Here is a 17,770-nt window from a genome sequence, read left to right on the forward strand (position 1 = left end):
GGACCAGTTTCAATGACTGAGTTTATTGATAGACTATATATTTGCAGTTTACGAAAATTTATTACCAATAATAACACTAAACACCATATGAACTAGAATTTTTTTGATTTCATAGCGAAAATGTCAGGCAGTTATCAAAGATTCTTTAGTTCTAGAAGCATAATCAAAATGTTGATTTTCTGAAGCATGAAAGAAAAAGAAAAAAGAAAAGAAAAAGACTAACTGGAGTAACAGCAGATGGCAGCAAGCGTACATTTAATGAACTTGCTGGTACAATGTGAGTGCCACAAGTGTTGTGACTTTAAACACCTGATTAATTTCTTTTTCACATATTTTCAATCAAAAACAATATTTTAAATATTTACATTTAAATAAGAATGTATAAATACATTTTAAAATATTTTAGTGGTACAGATGGGTGCTGTGCAAAAGTCCAGAAGTCATTTGTTTTGACAGTATGCAGACAAACGAGAAACATTGAAATGTAATTAAGACAAGGAAGAAAATTAGTGATTGATGTTCATTTTGACTTTGACTTTTGCTGCATTTTGTTAAGATTTTGTTAATGTTGTTTATTCAAGGTAATTCAAGGATAACACATTTCATAATGAGTCATTTAGTACTATTCTTTTAAGGTTCAAGCACTGTTTTATCCCATATATCAAATCTTAAAATGACAATGGATTACAGCTAAGGTGTTATTATTTATATTTATATTTATATTTATAAAAATTCCAGAATGACCCCAGGAAAACAAAGTCTGGACATTTAAGATGGGAAAAGAGGGAAAATCTGGTGGTTTCCCTTTGCCCCTCCCCTGAGCCCCAGATTCAGTTGCTCCTCTGCTGGGTGTGGGACCACAAGGTCAAGACAGTGTTGATCAGGTGGAATAAACTGGATTGTAACCCCCACGGTGATCAAAGACACTTGTCAACATGCCACACCCCTTTACCCCTCTCCTCCTGTCCAAACCTCTCTGTAGGCAAACCCACTGACCCTGCAAACAGAGCAGACAGAGCTGGAGGAGGGCGGGAAGATCCTCGGGGAGTCCTGGAAAGAGGGAAGAATAGATGGAATGAGATGGGATGGACTGGATTGTGGAAGGAGATGAGATTAGGCATTTACTAGTCAGTTTAACCTCTCCCCCTTAGCAAATTATAGGTGCAATATAGCAGGTCTGGTTAAAAAGCAGCAGACATGCTCAATTTGCAGCAATAGGTTCCCACTAAAATATTACAAGGCCTTAATGTGCGGTTTAATAACTTATTACTGAGCTAGATAAAAGGGTAGAATGAGAGGATAACAAAAAGGATTGCTGCAGTATCCCAAGTGTGCAAGTGCTGAAATATTTCAATGAAATATTTAATCACAAAAGGTGACCAAAGAGAAAAAAAAGGTTTCCAATAACTGCTTTCTCCACTTCAGTAAGAAACAGCTAGAAAAGCCAGACACACTCGTGTGCTCAATATTAGATTGCAGATATTAGAACAGACTGAACTACACAATCAGATCTGTTCTTATATCTGCAGCAGTTCAGCAAAGGAAAAATGACACTTCCTCTGAAGACAGCTGTGGATTCCTGACCTCAACTGACAAATCTAACACATTACTCATACGATGAGCAGATGATATCAGCTGCATTCAATCACCTGCTGTGGAGAAGGGAAAGGGTGATAGGTGTAGTTTATAGGAAAGAAACCAGCACACACACACACACACACACACACACACACACACACACACACACACACACACACACACACACACACACACACACACACACACACACACACACACACACACACCTGCTGCAGATAACACTTTTGTAGAAAAACAGCACCAAACATCACATCTGTTCCCTGTTTGGAGGGACACATATGACAACTTACTTTTTAATTCTCAGGTTTTAAGGCTAGATAAACACTGACGGCGTGGAGAACAGAAGCTACACACTTCACTTTAGTGCATATTAACCATGTAAGTTCAATCATAAAGCAGCAGCCTATATATCATGTTTATATTGTATCTGTAACAACCCACTTTATTTGCTTGGCAATATCATTTTTCTAAAGAATTTTATTAAAATTGTTTACCTTGCTTAGTTTCTAATGCATTTTAAACGTACCTGCATTTCTATTTAAATAAAAGTCTTTGTTTAAAAGAGAAAGAGAGAAAGAAAGAAGACATGGAAGTTGTTTGCTTCAGCATTATTTGTATTTTGATAATGTGGTCATGATTACACCAGCAGTGTTAAATAGCTGGCTTGATACTTGAAGCCTGACTGTCTAGTAGTTTGCAGGTGCAGGTGAGACAATATTTGGGTTAAAATAGGGATTAAATGGGAAGTAAACCTTCTAGTTTGTTAGATTAGAGCCCATCTAATTTTCCACAGAAACTGAGGTCTGAATTGTTAAAAGACTTAGATGTCTTTTTATGTTCACTTCAGAGGGTTAACCGTTTATTCATAATCTTTTACATTTATATTTACCTTTCATAAACTTGATATATTTTGATTTTATATGTTCATAGATAGTTTTATAGGCATAAGCTACAACCGTCAATTTAGCTAATGTGTTTGATTATCATGTTTTTACACATATACAAAAAGTTGGAACGGGTCAGTAGAACAATAAAAAATGGAAAATATGAACATCAAAGAGGTAAATGTTATTACTTGACCATGCTATACATTGGTCCACTTTCATTCAGTATGGCAGGTTAAATCACCTGCTGTCTGTTAACAAGTTTAATTCTGGTTTAATGCTATACTCTGGTATAGTCAGAGTTACTTCCTCCCTAGTTCGGGAACACGTGAGCATATCTGTTGACTTAGCTTCTGTTGGGAAAGTATTATCTCCATTTTGCACTGGAGGGCTTCTGTGTGAACTTCCCTTTCTATCCACTGGTTATTGTTTATGATTAGAGGCATATTAAACAAAAGCTAGCAAAAATCAGGTATCATCAGGTAATAAGAGGTGGTTATCAGACCTGAATATTGGGTTATATGACTTAAAGCTCCAGAGTATGATAGAGTGCAGATAAAGAATAAAAGAATAGAAGAAAAATAAAATTGTATAGTCAGTGTAAGTTGAAGCAGAATTAAGTGTCATCATTGCTTCTTGATTTGTCTAAAAAAAAGTGGGAAATAAATATTAAAGTGTTTTTTTTTCCTGCTGCTTCATTCTGACCGACGTTTATTGGTCACTTTTAAACTTCTACAACTTCTTACAGCCTGTAACACATGCAGTGACAAATTTCATAACACTGTTATAATGACACTCTTATTTCCAGTGGCCACGATCCTTTGTTGCCATTCATAAATTCATCACCAGCACAATAGTGAGAGCTTTGTTATCTGTACAATAGCTCTACTCTAGTGGGAAATGTACAACTCTGGTTACTAGGTGAAATTTTAATTGGAAGTGTAGTCTCAGCCATGCAGTTGTCAATAGCTGGCCTCCTTCCAGCTCATTCATACTGAAAGTGCGCACGCTGTGTACACGCACATCCACACACATATGCATACAGAAACACAGCGAGGTTTTAGCCTTACAATACAGCGGCGCCGAAGTTTGAGAAAGGCTTCTTTGTTAACTGGCGTAGCTCCTGTTATGCAGTGAAAGTCTTATAGTCTCTGCTTCTTTTTAGTAATAAAGTAAAACTTTTTGTTTTACATCACACTATCTCACATGAATACATTGACATTTAGGGAAAAATCTAATTTGCCATCGCCCAAATCAACACAGGGATATCATCAAAGTTGAATTGTTACTGAATCTCGGTAGGGACACAGTGGTCAAACATTTAATAAAGCTTTGCAACACATGAAGTAACCTAATGGAAAATGTTATTCATGTTGCTGAATATATGTAGAAAAAGGACATATGGAAATCTGAGATAAATGGATGAGCCTTTTCCAGTTGCCATTAAAGGATTATCATTAAACTAATTTTGGATGTTTCTTTGATGTATCACTAAACTAATGTGTTTGTTTGAAACGCTGTTTACTTCCTAGACTTTGCCTGCTTTATACTCACAGAGTGTGCATTGAAATGCTAAATAAAAAATACTGGTTCTAGAGGCATTTCTGCATTTGGATTCATTTGATATTTTTGGTGATGCAAAATATCCTTTTATTTTATTTTTTATTTGTTTAAAGTCGTCTCAAACTGGGAGAGAAACAATCAAAAAATTGCTGAAACCAGATACAGATTACCTACAAATGATAATCCTTTATAAACTGGACAAAACCACAACTTGAATTTTCGTGCAAATAGTTCAGAATGTTTTGAGTTAATCAGGTAACAAACACTCAGACAACCAAACCAAGCCAATAACTCAACATCTTAAGCAGACGGGCACTAACTATGCATCACAGGCAAGTATAATCAAAGTCAGAAAGAAATGTATTCATTAAAAAAATTCAGTGTTCAGAAGTCATATTTGTATTTCCAGTTTAGTCCTTTTCTTCTCTGGGTCTTTTTTCATGCTGTCTTTAAATTAGCTTTTATTTGGGTGGATGCTGGCCCAACTTGGCTCGGCTGCCATCAGAGTGAAGTAATGTGTTCTGTGGAGCCCGATTGGCTGCTGGGGGAACACCCTATGGTGGTCCCATACAAAGGATCTGACTACAAGAAGTGTAGCACAAACTCCAATCTGAGACTGGACCCCCACTAGCGTACACGCATGTGCACCACACATGCACGTATATACATACACTACCCTTGGATTGCTTGTTGCTCTCCCCATCACTGATGAAGGAGCCCATTCATGCCCGCTGACAAATTACTACTGAAGCATGAGACTAAGACCCCCCATTCCTTTGTCTCTGTCTCTCTCTGGCCATTATCGACTGTGTGAGATTTGAGTGTGAGAGAATATCACACAGGGGACCAGAACTATGAAAGAAGCATTGTGTTTAGCACACTTTCAACTGTGGCTTTTTTGGTGGAAAATGTATAGTTAAAGTAGCATTTAATCTGAAGTTTTACAGTAAATATAAAACTTTTTTATACAGTTGAGCACACATAAAATTATGTCTTTCTATTTTACCTTTTGATGTTTCAAAAGAACAAAAAAGTTTTCATAGTTCACAGAAACAAATAAGGAGAGAGGTTTCATTACTTATCCAAACCTTTAAAGAGAGCAGATTGAGACTTTTCTTAGTCTTACTGTTAATAAGATCAGTGCTACATCAGCATCAATCAATCAAAATACACTCACAATGATGAGGCCAATGTGCGCAGAGTATTTAGTTTTAAGTACAAGAATAGAACATTTATAATAATAAAGTAATGAAAAAATGATTGTTTCAGCAGCTTCACTTGATATGGAAGAAGAATTGATGGAGTGACTGATAATACGGCATAATAGTTGTTGACAGACTTACTAAGTAGAACTGCATCTCAACAGGACTAATCACTTTTAGTCCAGACAGCTGGTTTACCAAAAAGGATTAAAGACCAGAAAGGAGGAGGTAGCCTGGGGTCTCGGTCCACCCCTGACCTTGGACTTGAGCTAAAAGGATGCTCAAATCTCAAAGCACTAAGGCAGCAAGGTCAAAACCAGGGCTCCATAGACAAGACACCAAGTATCAAGTGGTTTGCCTGATAAATATTGGACATTATTATTTCATTAGGCTGCATAGTATGTAAGTATCATAATTACCATATTTAGGGTAAAACTAAAAGAAAAATATTGCTGGAAAAAATCATGTTAAATTACACAACACTATAAAAAATATTAATTTCTTCTATCTTGAGTGCACACTGTTTGGCTTGAAGTCCACTAAAGGCATGTAAAAAAGGGCTAATAGGTATCTTAATTATGTTTTCTTTACTATCCAATACCCCAAAATGATAATTGGTTTGGGTTTGTTACAGGCAGGTTACACATATTCATACATCTGTCCTTAGATCACTAGAGATTGTGTTGTTCTTAACATTACTAGAAGACACTAAGAACAAACAATGTGGCTTCAACTGATTAGCAAAACTTCAATTAAATAGCTAACTAGAAAATGTTGCTTAGATCTATTGTGCTGATTTACTCTCCTCCAGCAAAATCACTAACCACCAGAGTAATCTGCAGCAAGTATAATGGAACAAAACTAAATCTGCAACCATTAAAATCAAATGGGGGATCTCTGGTTGTAAAGAGAAAGACAGCATTTAAAACCCAAACATGTTAAAAGGGATTAAGTGATTTGGAAACCTGAAGGGTAATGGTGATCTGAACCATACACACATAAACCCAGAGAGATTCCAGCTCCCCAGGAGAGGGCAGTTGGATGGCTGTACTGTCCTGACAGTAATCCTCAGATTAACTGATTGTGGGCCTCCACCAGCCAGCCAACTGGAACTAAAGCAGAAATGTATGCAAACCTGAACATGTGGGTCAGTCAGCCAAAGGGACAGCTAGCCAAACAGACAGTCATTTAAGAAGACAGACAGTCCACCAACCAGCTTAGTTGCACCACTGAGTGTTTTCAGCTATTGAATCCCTCTTTCACTCTGTAGCCTCATTAGTTTTGCTTTCACAATCTCTATTTGGAAGATGCATGCTTATAAAGACAAATGTTTTTTTTATTTTGATAATTGTGATTTTGCCACAAAAAACCTTCATCTTACATATATGTTTGTGTTATTTCATAGCCAGATAGTAAAACACATGCAATGCTTAGATGTGTGTAACTTTGAAAAATAATATATTTAAATATATACCTATGTATTTGATTTTATTTAAAATGAAATGAATCAAATCAGTATTTTGTTTAATAATTAACATAATCAGAAATTAGAAATAACCTACAAAGGAGAACAAAGGTTTTCAGCAGCCCTCATTCCTTTTTTCTCACTTTTGTGCTTCCAATCTCAAACCTTTATTAGTGTGGGACTAATAAAGGTTATCTTATATTGAAATTTCTTTTAAAAACGACTTAGTTTTGTTCTTCATGAAAGTATACGACACTTACACATTTCATTCAACACAATAACTGACATCACTTTTTTATTATTTCTCAAGAGTAACCCGAAACAGCAGAAGTAAAACATTCATAAAAAGTTAATACAATTTACACCATGCTTAAATGACGTTAACATCACCATCACTTATTGCCTGTGTTGAGCATGGCCACACCGAACAGCTTCTGTAGCCTCATCTTTTAGAAAATACCATCTATAGAGCAGATGAGAGCATGATCTTTACTTACAGATGCAGAGCAAAATGTGAAATCAGGCCTTATTTTAGGCATCTAACAAAAAATAAATAAATAAATAAAAGCTATTCCAATGACAAAAAGAAAACACAGCTTTCATATTGCAGTGTGTAGTACTCCCTTCACAAACTAGTAATTCGGCTCTTATGGGTACTATAATCAAAGCTATGAGACTCAGACTACAGACTGATGTACTCTCCTATTTCTCTTTTTCCTCTTAGGGATAATTTTTGATACCCAGTGGAGGGAATAGTATTTATTTATTGTTTGGCAATTTACACATTATGTAATTTGGTAAGTACAACACATAAATAATGCAATTTAGAAGAATATATTTTGTGACCTCGCACCAATTTATTGAAATTCATTGCACTGACTGAACCCTTCAGAGATCATCTCCTATTTTAACTCGCCTTTACTTGCCTTAGGTTCAGACAGGGATGCATACCCTACTGCAGACTTCATCAGCCTCGCAATTCAGTAGTTAAATAACTGCCAACAAAAGTGACTGAAAGGGTGAATTCACAGGACTGGGAGCTGTACTCATGTTACCGTGGCAATGGAGTCCTCTCCATCGCCATGCTCTCCACCAACTCTGTCTCCACGGTTACGTCCTGTCAGGCACTGAGTGGGGGAGGCAGGGGTTGGTCAGGAATAATAATGGCAAAGAGGCACATGAGGGGGAAAGGTTTAACAATAACACAGAGTACACATTCACTGCCCAAGAACATTTTCTAAACTCTGGACAGAATATAAGAGAAATTATGAGGAGCTTAAAAAAGTTACTCAGGAGTACAAAAATGTTACTGTGAAATAAGGTAACACAGAGTCATTGTTTTTATTGTATACAGACTGATTGTAGTCTACTCTCAAAGGCTCAATCTGAGCCAGGAAAAACCCAGATTGAAAAAAAAGTGCTGTGAATCTTTAGCAGAGGTGTAATCAACATTGGAGGAGGGAGGAAAAGGGACAAAAGAGTTGGGAGGGTGGTGAGAAGAAGAGAGGGGCAAATGCTTGAAGTGGAGGCTGAGAAACAAGAGGAGTTTCTGGAAAGTTTGAACAAGAGAAGAATAAAATCGAGGGCTAATGGTGGGAGGGAGTATGAAGGTCATCCGGGCTTAGCCGTCGTTCCTGCGCCCCTCCTGCAGAGATGAACTAGCCGACACAAGTTTAAGTGTCACTTTCAAGTTAGCCACTCTTAAAAGTTGCAGTTCAGCTTCTTTTTTATTTCATTAACTGCAACAGCTAGTACTCTATTAACCTGCCTGTGAAAACAAGGACAATAGAGTCAATGGAACTTTTCAATAAAGAGTTTTATTTAATAGAAAAATAATCATTAAAAGGAAATCAATATTTTCTCTTACATGTAACAAGACAAGTCATCTGTTGCTATTCCATTCTGAAGCAGCAGCTCAACATGCTATCATTCATGCACATTTTACCCAGGGTAGATATATTTCTCTTACAGGACATTTTACTGTACATGTTTTATACTTTGGTGTTCTTTTGAGGGTATTAAATTTAAAGCATGTGTTTCAATAGAAGAATAAACTCCTGGTTTATGCAACTTTAAGGAATGGATAATGTGACAGGTTAAGTCTTGTATAGTCAGAATTTGTCAGACAATCAAAAAGTTTAACAAAATATATTTAAAAAAAAAACCAAAACACAATTTTCAAACTTTTAAATCTTATGTTAATCTTGTGATGTTATTAATGAAAGTTGTGACTAAACTGAATGTCTTTAATGTTCCTGTATGGAGCAATTTGTATAGTTTATGCAACTAAAGTATTTTTTTGGTGACCTGGTACACTATCATATACATCAAAACCAGATTTGACTAATCAGTTGTAGCTAATAGAAGAATATAAACGTAAGCCAACAAAAGATGGATTTACATTTCCATAAGACTACAGCTGAATCTTTTTCCTCATTTACAGCAGAGCTGTCCTTCTTTAAATCTAAAGGATTTCATTTAAGTTTTCCTCTGAAATATTTCAAGTATGCATGATTAATCAACACAATAAACTCAAGTGATGGGTGACATTTGGTAGCATTTAATCCAAAGTTTGGCTGTAATCGATTAGTGCAAGGAGGACTACATGGAATAAACTTGCATGATGGAGCTAGGAGCCACAATTAACGTCCTCCACCCTCTCAGAATAAACACACAGACGAGTTTGAGCTTCTTTTTTGTTCTTAGAGACTACAGACATGAGACACCAGCAATTCAGTATCATCATTATGTATAAATGACTGTATTTTCTGTATTGTCAGTCATTTATCTACAATCACCTTTTGGTCCTGACCCCATCTGCATATGTTTGCAGATTTATACAATTAAATAGGTGAAAAAATTATCCCTAAAAAAGTTATCCCTGCATTTCTTTAGGGAAATATATAAATATATGTTAAGCAGCATAGGCATTATATGGTGCTTCCCTTTTTCTGACTTCATTCATCTAGTTTGCAAAATGTAATACTTCAGAATATTATTATCAAAAATTCAATATTGATAAATCATTTAAAATATGCTATACTATGACTTTAATCAGTGCACTGAATTTCCCTTTTTATGATTTCAGACATATTATATTTAAAAAAAAACCCACTTAAGTCTTATTGGCTCCTGAGAAAAATCACTCAAAGACCCTTCATGTGGATGTCTGTTCATCTCCCTTTACACATCTGGAGTAGGACAGCTGGTCCAGAAAGAGCACAGAACACACCTGGCTGACCTTACATATTCCATCACAGATGATGCTGTCGTTGTAGCTGACCATGAAGTGGTTAAAATACTTATCAAAGCTTTTTGTCTGCGGCAGCATAAAACTCAGGCCCAGCTGGAGTAAACTTTGCGGCTGCAGGTCAGTCAGTCCAAAAGCCTCAGTCATGATATATTCAAGCGTCCAGTCTGATCTTTGTTTCTCATTGGCTTCCGTCAGATTCAAATAGTACTGCCAGATATCCTTCAGAGAGAAAGAGAAAGGCACAAAAAAGGGAGCGAAAGAGAAGAAAGAAGAAAGTCTTTGAGTCTTTTTGAATGCCACAAACTGTTTTTTGTGTGCTGATTGACACCGTGATAAATCATTAAGAAGGACTTCGGCTTCTGTCTTTGAGCAATGAGATAAAAGTTAGAGTAGGTGTTGGACTTTTTTAGTTTGACCTAAATTTGTCATCTGCTTTCCAGCTTGAACAGTTTTCATCTTTCTTTTGTATTCCTACACTCTTTCCTTTTAAGTTTTTATGCTTTAATTGTGAAACTTCCAGGGATTTCACTGGTCCCCAAAATAGCAAGTCCTTTTCCCAACTGTACCACTGATCTATCCAACCTGTCACAGCCAATCTGTTAGTTTAAGAAATGTATTGCTACATGTAACAAATGATTTCACGATTGTTACCACTGCCTTTAGGTGTTCAGTTGATGGTTTCCAGAATATCAGATGGACATTTTTGTTTTTTGCCTTTAATGGTTTACACTATGACTTTTTTTATTCTATGAATGGGAAATGTTATTTCTACAATATGCAGTGACAGAATAATGTGTTTTATCTGGCTGCTGACGGACTTTTCCTGTTCTCTGTTTTAAAACCTCCAAACGTCTTTGCACATTTATTTAATGACTAGAACTCCAATAAAAAAATCTAAGGTCCAAGATGAACCTTTGTTGGTCTGCAAATAATGTATATTTATTGAATATATATCAGCAGCATTTCTGGCAGTTAAACTGATGGTGGCCCAACCCTTCTATAAGTTTTACCACATCCATCATTACTAAACATCACTAAACCACACTTTCATGGGTGACTAACTGCCATGATTTTGTAATAATGTGCACAACAATCTTTTATCACATAAAGATGTTTGCATACGACTTTGCTCTTGTTTTATATTTAAACCATTTTAAAAACCGAGGCATTTGCTTAATCTGAACAATAATAAGATATTGAGTTATGAGCAGATAGTAGGACTAGAGCTCCTTACCAGCATAGTGTAATCCTTGTTGTTGTACAAGTACATGCGGAAAGATGGGTTATTGGAGTAGAGCTCTGCAAGATTTTTGATCGGTGTAACAGCCGGTGACACAAATAGAGAATTCACAGGTTGACCTACAGAAAAAGATAAAAAAGAAAAACAAAATAAGAAAATTTAGGTGATTCCTTTCCTTAAGGAAGTCAGCAGATTGTCTGTTTTCTCATGTTTTATCTAGAGAGGAAGTTTGCTTGCTCACAACTGGTTTGCGATTCATTTTTAAAAATGACAAGTGCTTAAAAACAAAAAGGTGATACTACACTTGGAAGAAACATATTAAACTGCATTATTAAAGATACTGATTGATATTTTCTCACACCTTCTTTGTCCAGCAGCACCATGATGCTGTCTCTGTGAGTGTGTCCGTAGAAATGTCCCGCAATCACATGACTGTACTTCCTAAAGATGGTGACCAGCCTCTCGTTGTAGTTCTCTCTTATAGCTGTGATGTTTCTGGCAAAGGGCAGGAACCCGACTGGCACATGGCCTATGATGTACACCTACAGAGAAAAGTAACCACAGACATATTTAACCATCCGGCATCTTTCATATAGATCAATATGATGATCACTATGGTGATTAATATGACAAAAAAATGTTTGCAGTAGAAACTTGTAAACCTTTTCACGATTCTCAGCAGCTTTCTCCAGAGTTTTTTCCAGCCACTCAAACTGCCCTGCAGGGTCTGTCATGTTCTGTGTGACATTATTGGGACTATAGTAAAGGATCGTATTGAGACTAACAACCCGCAAACCAGGCTTAGCAAGCTGTGAATAGAAACCACCTGCAAAAACAGAACAAGGAACAAAATGAAGGCTACACCTAACCTCATGCCACACACTGAGCTTTTGAAAGACATGCTTTATGCATGGCTTTATTCCAGTTTTACAGAATCAACTGCACGTGCTCACTGCACAGATTGTTTCACAAATCAAACAAAGGTTTGCTTGAGAAAAGTCAACTACATACACATTTTCTGAGCAATTACCCAAAAAAGTTTGACTGATTCATCATCAAACCTTTACATATGTATGCACCGTGTTGCACTTTACATTAACTTCCTGAATTGCAACACTTGCTGCATCAAAGGGCATTCATCAGCACATACCAAAGGTCAGTGGTTTTCTAACTTCCTCATTTCTTCATGTGGGAACTTTACAGTTCTCAGAAGTTTGGGCTGGTATAGACCCCGCACCTACCCATTTAGAAGTCAGGCTACATTAAATGCCCAGCAGTAAGAGTTGAAGCTTTAATATGCAGAGAAAAGTTTTGAATCTGTTGGTCTGACATGTGGTGACTGATGTACCTTGTGAGAGTGTTAGCAGAGCATCATCATGCAGCCAGAGTTTCCAGAACTGGGCAGCAGCTTTGTAGATGGCATTAGTGGAGGTTGGCATCTGGTCCTAAGAACAATGATGAGCAAAAAATATGCATTGTTATTCCAAAAGTAGGTTAGTAAAAATGTGAAATGCAACCTGACATCTCACATATATGTCAGCTGGTATCACAACTGTTATTACCGGGGCTATATGCATGTAATTCTTGTACCACAGTGTTTCTGTTAAATTAAATGGAGCCTTATTGTAAAATAAACCCTTGAAAACTGAAAATACTGATGGATGTTACCCAACCACATAAATGAGTTAAAGCATGCTCATAGTCTGTATAAGAACACTTCCCTCATTTACTTCTGCAAAAAAAGTGGGAGCATAAACTAAAATGCTTCATACAGCAACTCATTTTTAAGTTACACTTTCATTTTATCCCAGAACTTCATGCATCAGGCAAACATTAGTGGAGCAAAAATCATCACTGCTCTCCGTGTAAAGCTTGAGATACTGCTTGCTGTCTACTTGTATAAAGTCACCTGAGGCCAGTAGTCATGATTTCCAACTGCAGGGTAGACTGTCAGGTTGGGGAAGTGCTGTCTGATGGTCTGGGTCATGTTACTGATGACCTGGATGACTATGTCTGTAGAGAGTTCATCTGGAGGGACGTGAGGTGGGCTGTCACTGAAAGGGGAAAATAAAATCCAGTTATTTCACTTTATTTGCAGTGAAATGCAGACAAAGTAAAATAAGACCTCTAGACACATGGTGATGCCAGCATTTGGTTGCTTAAATTACCTGAATGAATGGTGATCAACCTTTGCTTTTTTAACTATTAAAAATGCTACTTAAAAAAAATACAGAGCAATTGAATGATCAGTCATGATAGCAGAATATTTAAAATGACATCAGGTCATTGATTTACTACTGATTTAGCCTTAATCTACTGTCTACTGACGTTATCTATTTCTAATCATACGGTTTTCCTGACAGCAGTGACAAAACTATGACATTAGAACCCCTCAAAAAAGAAAAATTAAGGTGGAGAAAACAATAAAACAATAAAATGCTTCAATAATGAAGATTAAAATGTGAGAACAGTAACTGCAGTGAATTAAAGTCACTGGGAGCAGCTCAGTCATCATTTCTTCAGCAGAAATCTGGAAAACCCACCAACTTCCTAACAGGACTAAATTCCCTCTACGTAACATTGTAATATGTTCCAAACATACTTGGCTTGTCCAATATTGCAAACATGTTGTAAATTCCTCTGTACAATGGATTCCCCCATTAAGTGAAATGGCAAACTTGTGCTGCAAAGCCCAATAACAACAGCATAAAGCACAAATCTGCTTGCACAGTAACTTAATCCTCCACCCCAGGGAGTCTTTTTCAAGTTTTAAGTGCCAAGCCGTTCTCTTAAGCACGTTTAATAAGCCTATGAATTCCTGGCTTAGCTGATTAGCTGCAGATTATTAAAAAGGTGCATGAGTGCAATTCTGCTGAGACTGACGCTTACAACTACGCTTACTTATCCTGTGTCACTATCGCAGTGTAGTGAACATTGGTTCACTCTAGTTATTTTAACCTCTTATAAAGCATGCAGAGCTCCCTTTAATGCTACTTTTCACAGTGAGTAGATAACTTCTGCTCATCTCTCAGACCTGGAGCTTCAGTGCTTGACTGGGATTGCATGATTTTATTCAGTACTATTAAATGTAGTAGGCACTCTGAAATAATTGCACTTATTTGTTTATTCATGAGAAAATAAAATTGTAAGATTCAGCATTTTAGCTCAAGTGACAATCAAACTTCATTAAACATCTATGAAAAAGTAATTGCCATGTTTCTGTTCTGCAAAGAGGGGTGGGCCAAAATTCCTCCCCTGTGATGTGAAAGGCTTATTGCCACTTATGACAAACAACTGACTGCAGTTCTTGGAGCAAAGGCATAACCAGTTATTAGGCCATCTTTGTTTCCCTTAATTAATGAAATCCTCATTTAAAAACTGCATTTTGTGTTTACTCAGGTTATTTCTGTCTAATGTGACAAATGTGCCAAAAATAAAATCAGGAAGAGGGCAAACACTTTTCACAGCACTCTATTCTGATCACGTGATGGATGAGGCCCATCTGGTGCTCACAAAAAAACCCACAAAAGGAAAACAAATTGTGGGTTTTTCTAATGAGATGTGAGCCAGATAATATCTCAGGAAGTGATACTTTTCCTGTTTAGTCGCATGGAGGCATCTATGGTTGGTGTATTTCTTACAGAAAAACTTGTGACAATGGAAATTCTGAACTAATCACAAACATTATGATGTCACCTCTTTAACTCTCCAAACCACTACCAGGTACTGGTGACAAGTCAAAGAAGATTAAAAAAATAAACTTAAACATTAAAATCTCTATTAATTCTGATGGTGTACAACTTAGCATGATGTGACTTTAGAGAAAAAAAGGACAAACAGATCTCGGCAGAATGTTTATTAAACTTAGCCTCGAACACCTGTAGCAAGGTAGTTCTTGCTACAGGTTCATATAACTGATATGAACACCGATATGATTTTAATGATATCAATACTATTATCAATGCTATTTAATAGTTCTGATTCCTTTTAACTAATTTCTATATATATTTGGGACAGGAAAAAGCCCTGAGCATGGCTGAGTTGTGCAAAAGGGTTTACTGTCACAAATTTGTCACTGTTTTGCAATGTGTCATAAAAACATCTCAGGATTGAGGAACAGGACTGATAATCGACTGTGTTGACTGGAACAATATGGAACTAGTGGTTAAACTGGAAATGGTTCCTGTAACCTAAAGCTCCTAACTATATAAGAGGTGAAAACTAACTTACTGTTAAGAACATGTAGTTCTAACATGACACCACCACCACTTTTTGTTGGGGTTTCCAAAGCTGTGGCTTTAAAAGAGTTTATTCACAAGCGGAATGTTTTAAATGTATAATTACATGAAACTTAGTATCGCGCAGCAAACTGAATATATCATTGTTGATACACTGGGTGACTTTGATGAATAAACAGACTGCAGTAACGCTCTAAAATTCACATTTTACAATTATAGAAAGATTTCTATATAAATATAATCAAATATATTTTTCCCTGAATCTGAGTTTCCATAAAGAGAGTACTGTTGTCTTCATACTCTCAGATACTGTGAACTAAACTTACAGTAATGTTAAGTAGTAAAATGTTATAATCAGTCTTAATTTTATGTTTAAGAACAGCTGAAGCTAAAAATGTCTTTAGTTTTGCAACTATTTGAAAATGAATCAAGATATGGGATAAACTGAAATCTTGAATTGGTAATGGCACTATATACACGAGCTGTTACAACATCTGAGAAAGAAACTATAGGCCATATAAAATTGTGATCTACCTCGAATGTCTCTGTTTTTACTATTACTAATATAACAGTAAAAACTTTCTTCTAACAAACATCCTCAATCTCTTAGCCCAAAAAGTACAGATCACATACTTTCACACAGAAGTACATGACTGCTGCTGCAGTGTAGGATGAGGATGTGAAACCAATCCAAAAACACTTCTGTGGTTTCTATAATCTATAAATCACAAGTCTGAAAAAAATGAATCTGTGTTAACCCACAATTTGCATGAAGGCAACACAGCAAAGCCTTTTAAAGCTAAAATAAAGACTCTCTCTCCCTCATCAGAGTACCAACCCAGTCCAAATGATGAAGTCCTCTGGCTGTGTGAGCGATGCCATGTTAGTGAAGGCGGACTCAATGAGGCGGAAAGGTGAGTCGCACAGGAAGTCTCCATACAGGCCGGGATTGGTGGCAGGAACTCCTTTGGATGAATAACAAACCTTCTTGGGGTCTGGGGTCAGGTGGTAGGAGGGGTCCAGGTGGAGGTCTGTGATGTGCCAAAACCTCCCTGGACAGATGAAGTGATGGGGAATGACAAAAACAGAAATTAGAATGGAACCAAATTAAAAATCTGTTAGATTTTTAAGGTATTTTTATTTTTTTATGAAAATGTAAATGTAAAATGCAAAAAATAATTTAAACCACTTGATTTAATTGAGAAGAATACAATAAGACCATCCAATACTAGAATTACTGACTAACATTTCTTTCCCTGTGGGTGTCAGTGACTATTTTATTTTGATTTGTGAGCTCAATGTATCTGAGGTCATAGTTACAAGGCTTATATATACTGTATATTAACTTAATAGCAGTCTTCAATTGTAAAGAGTTCACCAAATATATATAATATATAACTTTAACTGCAAATATTCACCCTAAATTCAAGCCCACCATGTCTTGTGTCTAAATGAAAGATAAGAAAATTTCCACCTTTATATTTCATGTTTTCTATTTTGTTGCATGAATTCTATCAGAGAAAAAAAGCTGTGCGTTGCACAGTTCAGAGGACTATAAGTTTTTGAGTCCCTGGATAGTAACACAAGATATAAATACTGCAAAGTCGCTAACGGTGGAGGTTTCGGGGCTCTCGCTCACCTGTGCTCGCCAGGTAACGTCTTCCAGTCGGTGCCGCTGTAAGCGGAGCCGCGCAGTAACACAGCAGCAGAAAACACAAACGCAACAACATCTTCAGAGCGTTAAAACCGACGGCACCGGGAAACACATAGCTTATATACACTTCAAGCTAGCTGTCAATGATGTTACTGCCCCTTTCCCGAAGTAAACAGGAAGCAAAGCGACTGAATGGTCACGTGACTTCCGTGTTTTAAGACGCAGGGGAAGGAACTTATGAAAATGAAAGTCAAGTTCCTGGAGGATTTGTGCTTGTAAAGTTATGAAAATACATTTACCCAGGGGCGGATCTAGAGAAATTTTCTTAGGGTGGCATGAGGGTGGCAAAGAAATCAAATGGGGTGGCAGAATCAAAGCCTTTTTTTTCAAACACCTATGCAGGTGGTTACATGTGGTTAAAATAATTCAAATGCAGTAAGTATACACGTTTTTCATATAAATATAGTCTATAACTTAATTATTGTCTGTAGCTCACATAATTACACACTTTAGTTACATAAAACATGTGAGTCTTGAGCTTATGTACTGTATAGCCTGTATATTAAATAAATTTGTAGCCCAATAAATATAAAATCCAGAAAGCTACACAACATGGGACGGTTCATTTACAAACACAAGTCTAAATTAAGTTTCACTCTGTTTTTTGTTAGA

General features: G+C 36.6%; 1 protein-coding gene across 1 annotated transcript; it reads right to left on the reverse strand.

Moving 5' to 3' along the window:
* Positions 1-8,511: 8,511 nt before the first annotated feature.
* Positions 8,512-17,266, reverse strand: smpdl3a (sphingomyelin phosphodiesterase acid like 3A). The gene is made up of 8 exons (XM_087852524.1): positions 17,084-17,266; positions 16,283-16,496; positions 13,116-13,260; positions 12,555-12,651; positions 11,869-12,032; positions 11,568-11,748; positions 11,201-11,325; positions 8,512-10,185 (listed from the first exon to the last, which is right to left on the reverse strand). The coding sequence occupies exons 1-8, from the start codon at positions 17,172-17,174 to the stop codon at positions 9,871-9,873; spliced, it is 1,332 nt and encodes a 443-aa protein (XP_087708650.1). The 5' UTR covers positions 17,175-17,266; the 3' UTR covers positions 8,512-9,870.
* Between the last annotated feature and the right edge of the window lie 504 nt (positions 17,267-17,770).

This window comes from Neolamprologus brichardi, chromosome 15, assembly GCF_056152115.1.
Source record: "Neolamprologus brichardi isolate AB-2024 chromosome 15, ASM5615211v1, whole genome shotgun sequence".
NCBI lineage: Eukaryota > Metazoa > Chordata > Actinopteri > Cichliformes > Cichlidae > Neolamprologus > Neolamprologus brichardi.

Coding starts and splice junctions, on each gene's coding strand:
- smpdl3a (XM_087852524.1), bottom strand. CDS start 17,174: ATGTTGTTGCGTTTGTGTTTTCTGCTGCTGTGTTACTGCGCGGCTCCG. Junction 13,261..16,282: donor GACTTCATCATTTGGACTGG/GTTGGTACTCTG, acceptor TTCCCCTTTCAG/TGACAGCCCACCTCACGTCC. Junction 11,326..11,567: donor GGTGCTGCTGGACAAAGAAG/GTGTGAGAAAAT, acceptor CTTTTTCTGTAG/GTCAACCTGTGAATTCTCTA.